Source organism: Elaeis guineensis, chromosome 7 (assembly GCF_000442705.2).
Source record: "Elaeis guineensis isolate ETL-2024a chromosome 7, EG11, whole genome shotgun sequence".
Taxonomy (NCBI): Eukaryota; Viridiplantae; Streptophyta; class Magnoliopsida; order Arecales; family Arecaceae; genus Elaeis; species Elaeis guineensis.
In genome coordinates, this window is record NC_025999.2 from 67,254,970 (window position 1) to 67,265,984 (window position 11,015).

An 11,015-nucleotide genomic window follows, 5' to 3' on the forward strand; every position below is an offset into this window, starting at 1 on the left:
AGAGATGACCATACCAGGACTTGGCTACACTCAATTATAGTCCAGGCATCATTAACCTGCATCTAGAAGAAGGTTTAACTCTTACTAATCATATACAAAATTTTACTTATCTAATCTAAAAATAAGTTATTACAGGCAGACAGCCGTTTGTATATATGGCCATCTGGCTGTCTTGTGTTTTCGCTATCTTTCATACCTATTGATGGTTAAACTACCCTAGATTGCATTGCATGGTATGTATCTGTTTCATAGATCTCTAACAACATGATTAGATATTGAGAAATTGAATTGAAAAAAAAAAATCTAAAAAAATCCAAAAAAAAAGGATAGGTTGTCTTAAGCGCCCTTCAACCACCAAAGATCAAACTTTCTAGGATCTCTATTGCAAGCAAGGTCATAAAAAGAAATGGCATGCCAGGTCTAACACGTCCAACATGTAGCCTTCACCAGATTGAAAACAAAAGGCAGAGAAACCACTGAGCACCTACAAGAAATCGCATTCCCCACTAGAAAGAACCTAAAAAAATATCAAAACATAGACAATGATTACAAATTTCAAAAAGTATAGATTAGATTAAATATTTTTAGAGCAAGATTAGATGAAATGTAATATGTAGAACTTACTCAAAGGCAGGAGATTTCTTGTAAGTAACTATGAATTCATACCCAGCAATGATACTGGTTTCTCTGTTGAACCCCATGACCAAAGCTGCAGCCAATGTAGCCACACCTGCTAATAGCCTGAACAGAGCATTGGCCCTCATATACTTCTTATGGGCATTCTTCAATGTATCTTGATCCCTCTTCATGGTTTTTTCTCTGGTATAAGTTTAGCCCCCCTCTTTCAATCTAATCCAAAGAAGAAATAAGAAAAAGAAATCCAAGTCTGAGGAATAGAGAAAAAAATGGAGAGAGTTTGGGAGAGAGGTCTCATTTTTTTAGACAAGAGATGGAGATCAATGGAGAGAGTCTGGTTTGGAGAGTGAGAAGCTCCTACCATCCAGCTAGGAGGTTTGGCATTGAAAGGACCGTGTGAAGGAGGTGTCACCATTGGTCAGCTTAATAGATTCCCCCTTTTCTTTATTGATAAAAATGAATCATTTATACAATTCTCATGTGAATACATCTAAAAAGATCAAAAAATAAAATATCTTTAAAAGGCTGCACCAACTTTGGATCCATCTATAGAGTATCCTCCGGATGCTCAACTACAAATACTGCGATCCAATCAGTAGCAATGTTCGCCTCCCAAGAGATGTACTTGATGATCAGGGCTATACATTTAGCAAATAGAGTCAAAATGTCCTGAAGGAGGGGAAGGAAAGCATGCCCTCTTACACACCCCTGGAGCCAAGACACTATAGTCCTGGAGTCACCATCTCTAACAAGTTGATCAACTCGCAGAATGCATCACGCATAGCTAATCCCAACCCAGGCTGCTCGAAGCTCAGCACCTGAGATCGTGGGCTCGAAGAGGTGGCTGCCATTGACGGCCACTAGTCTAGATCCGGATCCACGAATCACAAATCCAGCTCCACCACTCCTACTCGTGACACTGCCATCAAAGTTAACCTTGAGATACATTAGAGGAGGAGGCTCCCAAGAGATAAACATCCGCTAGATTACTACATGTGTAAGATGGGGGTCGCAGGTCTTCGAAGATCTAAAGGTCATATTAGTAAGTTCCATTGCTAGAGAATGGGCTCGCTCCACGACAACTCTTGCCAGACATCTTCTAGATTCAAACACCAGACTATTTCAAGATAGTCAGATGTGATAGGCAATATAGGCTGCGAATCCTGATCTCCCTAGCCACTTCAACCTCAGCACACGTATGCAAGGAGCTAAGGAAAGCCTGAACAAGGTTCTCGGATAGGTGGAGGAAGGCCTACATACTCGCCAGATGCCAGACCTACCTAGCTCGCAAGCATAAGAACAGGGCATGCTCTACAATCTCCTCATAACCATAAAATGGACAAGCCAGCTGAATTTCATGCCTCTACCCCTCAAGACAGACCTGGTCAGAAGTTTGCCTCAGGCCACTTTCTAGAAGAAGAGACAAACTCTCAGATGCACACTAGTCTTTCAAATCTAGCCAATGTCTTGGTATCTGATAGGTTCCATCTAATATATTCGATACAAATCCCTCGATACCACCCTCGAAGTTCTTAAAGATCTCCAAACTTTGATGTTCTGGGTACTGCAGAGCAGAATCACCAGGGACTGCACTTGCTCCACCAATGCTGTCCCAAATAGTTGGGTTACCACCTCTAGATCCTATCCTTTGCCATCCGAATAGAGGAGATCTGATATCTTTCTCGACTTGTCCACATCGATACTGATGAATGTTGGATATCAACACAAGGGCAGGTCAACAATCCACACATTGCTTAGGTGGTTCACCAACTAGCTGTCCCCCACAAGCCCTCTCATCCGAGGGATCATAATTGCTTGATTTTGGTTAACTGCTTGATATTAGCCTATATGGATGTCGGCCACATAAGGTGGTGCACCTTAGCAAAGATGATTGAAAGCAGAAATATATTAGAAAATTAATTTCTAAGAATATGATGTCTAAAATTAAAAATAATTTTGATATATTTAATTGACCATAGAAAAGCAATATATTTCAGAGTGTCTTATGTTTGGTTGAGCATTTATTTTCCTAAGAAAATTATATAAAATATCTATTATCTCCTTAATAAAGAAAAAGATCTTATCCTATTCTATTCATGGCTTTAAGGGTAAAAAAAGGATCTCAATTTTTTTCTCATGGAAAAGCCAATAATTCATATCCCACATGAATTTTTCTATGAAATATTAGAAGTTTATTCCTATAGAAATGTCACTTTTTAATCTTGCTCCTTTTCAAAGCTCCAACCAACAAGAAGAATTCCTTCATTTTTTTCTGTTGACCAACATTTTCCTCTCCTATTCCCGCCAACCAAATGAGTTGAGAATTTTAGTCCTTTGTTGCCATGGTAGCAACCTTACTATTGTCCTAGAGATGGGGTAACGGTCCAGACTTTGAGCGGAGAATCCCCACTCAAGTATTGAAATGGAGCTGCTTCTTAATTAAGAAGAGCTTATCTAATTTTAAGATTGCCATAAAATATCCATTTTGACCCTTTTTTTCCAAAAGTATTGCTATACGCATGAATTTATATCATTCAGCTCATATATGCTATGGATGGATGATTGAGCTCAGTTTAGTAACTGGTTCTTGCTGCATATGTTGGGGAAATAATGATACCAGGTTATTTATTGATCACCATGAGGAAGCACCAATCCAGTGAGATTTCTTAGTTGAGTTATTTCAAGACTTTGTTTTTGAAAGTTTGCTTCTTGGGGAGCAACCTTGCGGCTGTTGCTTTGCATGATGATTTTTGCCCAGGGCCTTGGTGGGTTATGAGAATAATAACAGCACTAGTTGGTGCAGTCTTTGGTCATGACATCTGATAGCAGTGTTGACTAGTAGAGTCCTTGATGATAATATAGCTCACTTGATAGCAAAGCAATGAAGCTACTAATTGGAATCTCTTAATATTGCCTTTGCTTCAAAAATTAAGCTATTGTTCGATTGATTCATTTTGCATTAGTGCTTTAAACCTTCTACCTTTTTTGCTCCAAAACCAATATTGTACCATCTCTCCTGTATCAGCCACCCCACCCCCCAACCCAACCAAAAAAGAAAAAAAAAAAAAAAGGAAAACCACAGAAAACGAAAAAAATTGCATATCCAAATACATGTGGGTACTAAAATATAAGATAAGTTTAAATAAATTTTAAATTTTAGAAATAATTATTACAAGTGAATGGCTGTGGATTATCAAAGTGATAAAGTTGGAAATTTTTGGGATTAGTATTTGGATTGAGGGGAGAGAGAGATTATCTCACTTCACAAGAATATTGATAAAAAAAACCGTAGTCATAACAGGTCTATGATCAGAAAAAGTGTGATAGGCTAAATTGGATATAGTACTTACTAGATAAACCTAATTAAGGAAATTATGATAATTAAAAGTTGAAAATTTTTTCACTTTTACATATTATATACATACAATAAGGGACTAATAATAATATTTGAGTTTTTATCAATATGCATTTTTTTATTATAGTTCCAAAGATATTTATTGATATACCCGAAGATGGATTGTCCACCGTGATACCGACGAACTAGTAGTAGCCCGACACATGTTCTTAATAGATAGTGATGATGCGATCACCCAACTTCTGCCATTTGATCTTTTACAATCATATTGGAGGAGTTTTAGAGCCTTCTGCCCGCAAGATGACAAATGGTTCGGCCACTCGCTGCTCCACTTTCTCTTTTACTAAGCGAGATTAATGATCTCAATAATCTCGAGATGTGCATACCATTATTCTCTGACAATCAAAGCATGTCTCAATGACCGCTGCTCTCAAACAGATGGCGCATGTCCCCAAAGATGATAGGTATCCGTCTTTGTCTATAAAACTTTTCTCTTCGAGACCCTTCAGGTAAGAGTAACACCTACCTCGCATGCCCTTTTCCAGAGAGGGACTCCATAAGCACTGGGATCTGACTCCTTCATAGAATTCTGAGCTCTCTATTCTCCATCGAGACCTCCATTCTCTATAAGCCACCTTCCATTCTCTATTCTCTACCGTCAATCTTTCACACTTCATACTCACCACCACCACAATCTCTCATCTTCATCTCTAACTTAGACATCTTTTGTTTGCTTCCGTGGGAATCTGATTTAGGCATCAGAGGATCTACCGTCGAAAAATCCCTCTAGTGTAAGGATTTTTCTATCTTTGATGGTTTTGCAAAATCATCCGAGGGATTGATCGAGGACCAATTTCTAGTGCTCTGCTCCAAAGAACCCGATCAACTATCCTTCTTAATAGATTTTTAAAATTCTTCTAAAATATCTTTGTTGATCGAGAAGGTTGATGCTATGTCTCTTGCATGTTATACAGAAAAGGAAGCTTTAGGCTTTGAAGTAGCAGAAGAATCTTTTTCAACTTTGGTGTCAGTATTATCAATCCGCACTATTATTGTTTGTCGCTCTTTTGTATATGAATTACAGTAGATCAGTCTCCCACTAGGACAAAAACTCATCCAGCATGGCTAGCTTATAGGGATGAAAAGCATGCTCAGGCTATCCCAAGGCCCATCAAGTTGAGCTACAGATTAGGCCTAAAAGAGTTCAAACAAGGTTTGAGCTTAAAAATAGAACCTATTTATCTTTTAGGCTAGACTTGAATATGTCATTGGCCCGGATTGAGCCCAAGCCCAAACAAGGCCCAAAATAGAGCCCAGATTTAGGCTTGGACCCATTTATTTTGTATGTTGTTATTTGGATAAAATGTTGAGGAAGTAAAGAACAAATCAGAATGGGTTTAACTGGGAGAATGATGTATCATACATCATGTACTTGTGTTATAAGAGAGAGCCCAATTCTTGATTAGCCTATTTACTTCCGAAGCAATAGTATGAAATATTTAATTTCAATCGGATTCGGGTCAGGTCTACTTTTGGCCCAAACAAATATTTGTGCCGGGCCAATTGGGTTCAGGTTGAACCCGGGCTTGGGCTTGGGTTAGGCCCCAGCCTAGATGATCCAAAAATTTTTGGGCCTAAGTTTGGCCCAGCCCACTTCCAATCCTACCGGCTCAGGATCAAAAGGGATGAATTGAAAGTTGGAACTTGATTGAAATCTGCTAAAGATACTGAATCTAGGTCGGTGACCAACCACCAACCAGACATGTTGGAGTTAAGAGAGCACAAAGAAGATGGGGAATGGCCTAAGCTAGGCAGAAATGACGAACAAATAAGCTTGGGGAATAGTACTCAACCGGACATTTGTTGTTCCTTGAAAAGTTCATACATCCAAGTCACGAGGCACTAAGAACTCACGGACTCGGATTCTTCTGGAGATATATCTGCTCCAGGAAAGACAACCATGATGGTCTGGGAGCGTGAAAGAAAAGAAAGTAAAAGACATTGGTTCGGTGAACCAAACATTTGTAGAATTTTTAGAATATTGAGATTTGGTGCCTCAAATTTGATCCACGATAGCAAAATCTAGATATGAAAAAATCCATAGCATGCAGTGCGAGGTTCACGACGGAGCAGCCCGGCCTGCAGGCGTGCGGCCTACAGGCATAGCCCACGGACGTGCAAGGCCCACAGGCATGCAGGCCCGCAAGCACGCGGCCTGGATAGATGCGGGACGTGCGGCCCAGATGCGCGATCCACCGCGCGGTCCACGTGCAGTCTACTGCATCGTGCGGGGAGGTGGACACGTGGTCCACATGCATTATCGCGTAGTTGTATGCAATCCAACGATGGCGATTGCATGCGGGCTTGATCGGACGATCTAGGAGTCATTTTGGCGGTGGTTCACGCATGATCAAGTAGCTGAGACATGTGCATGTGCGATCAGATGGCCAGGGACGTTTTAAAGTCCTGTTGGGAGTCTGTATATGGATTTGGATGTGATTAAGACTTCATTTGGGCCCTTTAAAAGAAGGCGGACGGGCTGAGAGTAGTGTGGCACCCAGAGGTCTCAGAGAGTGGCAAAGGGTTTCTTTGGGAGAGTTTTGTGAGAGCTTTTATGAGGATTATGCTTTTTGTTGAGAGAGAGATTGATGTATAAGAGTTGAGAGGGTGTGATTTTCTCTTGTATTTGTTCTTTCTTTTACAGTGAAACTTGCATACCTCGTAGAGGTAAGCTTTAGGCTAATCTACGTATTTGATTGTATTTTTTTTATATCTCTTCTTCCTTCTTATTGCGGCATCGACATTGTCACCTGGGTTAGCGATCTTAGGCAGGAGGATCCGTATTTCGCACTTATAAGGAATTCTTCCCAACAAGTGGTATTAGAGTACGTGGTTGTCTAGGTTGTGGCGGTGTTGATCGAGGTTGAAGAAGATGGAGAAGATATGCTCAATTAAGATGGAGATCAACCAGTATGATAAAAAGAGCAATTTCTTTACAAGAGAAGATGAAAGATATGCTCATCTAATAGAGGTTGATTGATACTCTCTTATATAAAAAGAAGCCAACTACTATGGAGCAGAAGGATTGGAAGTGGCTCCAGATGCAGGTGGTGAGTACGATCGTTTGTACTTGATGGATGATGTGATGATTCATGTACTTAGCGAGACTTCTCCGACGGCGATGTGGATGAAGCTTGAGGAGATGTGTATGACAAAGTCACTTACCAATATTCTCTTCCTCTGGAAGCAGTTCTACCAGCTGCAGATGAACGAGGGCAGAGCGTGTAGGAGCATCTCAGCAACTTTTAGAAGATCCTCACTGATCTCCTTAGTGTTGGTGAGAAGATTGAAGAAAAGATCGAGGTGTTGGTCTTGCTTTCATCGCTTTTTTCTTATTTTGAGTATTTGGTGATTGCTCTTCTTATAGAGAAGAGCTCCATTAAGATGGACGGGGTTATTTTTGCACTTCTCCAGAATGAGGTTCTCAGGCAAGAGAATCGAGCCTCGAGTTCAAGTAACGACTCAGATTTGGTGGTGACTGGAGTTGTGGTGGCAGAGGATGAAGGGATAGAGGATCACAAGGTAGGCGGTCTAGATCCAAGATGAGGGACTTCAGTAAGATCAGATGTTACAGGTGTAAAAAGTTAAACCATCGAGTTGGAGATTGTCCACAGCTCAAAGATCGAATGAGAACTACTACTGCAACGGTCTAGATAGCGATACAAAAGAAAGTGATGATATTCTTCTAATGACTAATGAGATATCTATTTCTTCTCTATATTGGATTTTAGATTCTATATGTTCGCATCATGTTTGTTGCATAGAAGAGCTGTTTGACTCCCTAGAGAGCAGTGAGAATACTGTTCATCTGTTGGATGGATCGAGCTGTGCGATTACGAGCATTATGACCGTTAGCTAACAGACTCATAATGGAGCAGTAAAGAAATTGGATGAGGTCTGATACATATCTAATTTCAGGAGAAATCTAATTTCATTGAATAAACTGGATTTAAGCAGCTACAGATGGAGAGCTGAGGATGGAATCCTTAAGGTTCTGTGTGGCAATAGGGTTGTGATGAAGAGAAAGAGATATAGAGGACATTACCTCTTGGCATGGAGCTCAGTGCGAGGTAGAGCTTCAGGAGCTAGTAGGAGCTCAGAGCGAGATAGAGCTCCAGATACAGGTGGAATGGATATGAGATGAGAGACTCAAGAGGATGACAGACGACATCATAGGATGAAGTTCTTATTACTGCAGGAGGCTATCTCGAGCAGATCTCAGGTCAGACAAGTCATAGTATATGACAAAGATGAGATCGAGTAGCCTGACTTGATTCTCATGTTTGTCCATCTATGAGTAGTCAAGCATATATCCCAGGGCATGATGGTGAAATCATTCAAAAGCTTCAAAATTAGGTCGAGATCGAATATCGAGTCGAGATAGAGATTGTTGGATTTGGTGCCTTGAATTCGATCCACAATAGCAAAATCCAGACATGAAGAAGCCCACAGCACGCAGTTGAGGCTCATGATGGAGTGGCCCAACCCATAGGTGTGCAAGCACGATCGATGGATGTGCAAGGCCCGCAGCAGTGTGCGGCCCAAACAGGTGCGAGACATGCGGCCCAGATGCATGGTCCATCATACAGTCCGCGTGCGGTCTATCAGCCACGCGGGAGGTGGACGCATGGTCCACGTATGTCATCACGCAGTTGTGTGCGATCCAATAGTGGCAGTCACATGCTAACTTGATCGGATGGTTCAGGGGTCATTTTGACGGTGGTTCATGCATGATCGAGCAGTTGAGATGTGTGCAGGTGCGATCAGATGGCTAGGGACATTTTAAAGTCCTATTGGGAGTTTGTATGCAGATTTGGATGCGATTAAGACTCATTTGGGCCTTTTAAAAGGAGGCAGACAGGTTGAGAGTAGTGTGGCGGCCAGAGGTCTCAAAGAGTGGTAGAGGGTCTCCTTGGGATAGTTTTGTGAGAACTTTTATGAGGGTTGTGTTGGAATTTGAAGTTTAGGATATGCATGTGTGTTTTAAAATTTTATTTTCTAAACACTACAGTGGAATACAAAATTAAAATATTTTTAATCTGAATTATGCATGTATAAAAATATAAAACCATAAGGATCTAGTTCATGTGCTGAAATTGACATATGCTGAAATTCAGATTGTGATCAAATTGCATACCTGTTTCGCAATCTCTTTCTTCAAATCTGAATTTGAAAGAGAAGAATTTTTTCTAGCCGCACAAGTATCCAGCTCTACAGGTATCCACTTGGGATCAGCCTGGAACAGCCCTCTTCAAGTTGAATTTTCTTCTCTAAGAAAATTCAGCCTACTAAATTTGAACGAAGCCTAGATCGCGATCAACTTTTGATCTCTTTCTTTGATCTTCTTCTTCTCTTCTTCTCTTGCTTTTCTTGTCTTGAATTATACTGCTACTAGCAGGTGGAAACCAACACAAGATGGACGCCCAAGTGCCATTGGGCGTGGAAGAGAGAGGACGCCCAAGGAGGGGCGTGTGGGACGCCCAAAGGAGAGGAGAGAAAGGGAGAGGAAGAGAGGGCATGGAGGACTTCTATGAGGCATGGGGCTTGCTGGTTGGATGCTCTAGGGACCTTAAGGGAGGTCCCTTTAAATAGGTATGAGGATTGAATCCTATTCAATCTCATAATACAAGTCCTATTTGCATTGGATTTTCTAATAACTTAAATTATTTAACTTACATTAGGAATCCTATTAGGCGCCAACTCTTAGAGCCCTTGCACCCAATTAAACACACCCTCTTTTGCACCAAGAGATACCCCATATAAAATCAAAAGGCCCTCTAATCATGGGACATGCCCAACTTGATCCAATCAAGGTGGCGCCCCATAATAACTATCAAAAAAATTAATAAAGAATTTGCACCCTTAATTCAATTGATCCAAAACTTTAGACATCCAACAATTGAAGTCCAATGAATCTAATTATTTAGGTTATTAGTAGGTAATTAAGTTTGAATTATCTTAGTAAATAAAAAATTCAAACGAAAAGAGGAATTGGGTCCAACCATGCGTTAGCAAGGTTACCTTGAACCCAATCGAATTTTTCTAAACCCAATTGACACTTCATAAGCTCAATTACTAATTCCAGACCTAATTTCTTTGTTGTGTGACCCCATAGGTTTAATTCTATCTGTAGTGAGATATACAATGATCTCTATCAAAGTATCATTGAAACTCTTTTCAATGGATCGAAATAATTCTACTCTAGCTCAACGAAGATTGTCGATCCAGAAAAACCTTAGTGAGCTCTCACAATCCACCAGTGATATCTAGCAGTATGTAGTAGCAATCTAGTAGAACTGAAATGAACCTCTAAGTATAGTTGACGTATGATTCAATCCCTCTATCGTGAGTCCGACTAGATGGCAAATCATGGATAAATTGTCAAACCTCAACATCAGTTATATGATAGATTCGATCAGCTCAAGTCCAAATATGATTCCTATGAAAATTCTTTTCCATCAATCACACTATGCAGTACAAATTCTCAGACTTAGTCTCTTAAATCTATAGGACTACTCCTTTCTACCAAGATCAATAGATTCTATTTTGATGCACATCCTACTTCTATAGTAGACCAACTGTCGTAATATCCACTACAAGGGCTCATTGAAATCCATGTTTATGTGTCAATCAAACTCCAACAACCACACTGCAAGTAGTAGTACCATCTCAGATCAAAGAACTAGTCACACAACTACAGTATCCAAATGATCACTGACGATCGAGTAAAAATTCAAGTGATCTCTCGTATGGTCACACTCAGTACTAGTTATTTTCTAACAACTATCCGTACTCATCGTTCAATATCTCTACACTATAGACTAGAGATCCATCTATCCCGAAGAAAGCGATCTGTGCGTTGGTCTATGCGAATCGATCATCATCCTCATGATAATCTTATGATCGAAAGTATTTTAGAAATTAAATACATGTCTCTAATTTTCAACTCTTTAAGAATATGTAT

The 11,015-nt window shown here is 40.3% G+C and overlaps 1 protein-coding gene across 1 annotated transcript in view; it reads right to left on the reverse strand.

Moving 5' to 3' along the window:
* Positions 1–1,182: 1,182 nt before the first annotated feature.
* Positions 1,183–11,015, reverse strand: part of LOC140859315 (secreted RxLR effector protein 161-like) — a 22,349-nt gene continuing 12,516 nt past the window's right edge. Inside the window, exon 2 of the mRNA XM_073260976.1 lies at positions 1,183–1,274. Within this exon, the coding sequence (XP_073117077.1) occupies positions 1,183–1,274 (92 nt within the window). The remainder of the gene's footprint in view (positions 1,275–11,015) is intronic.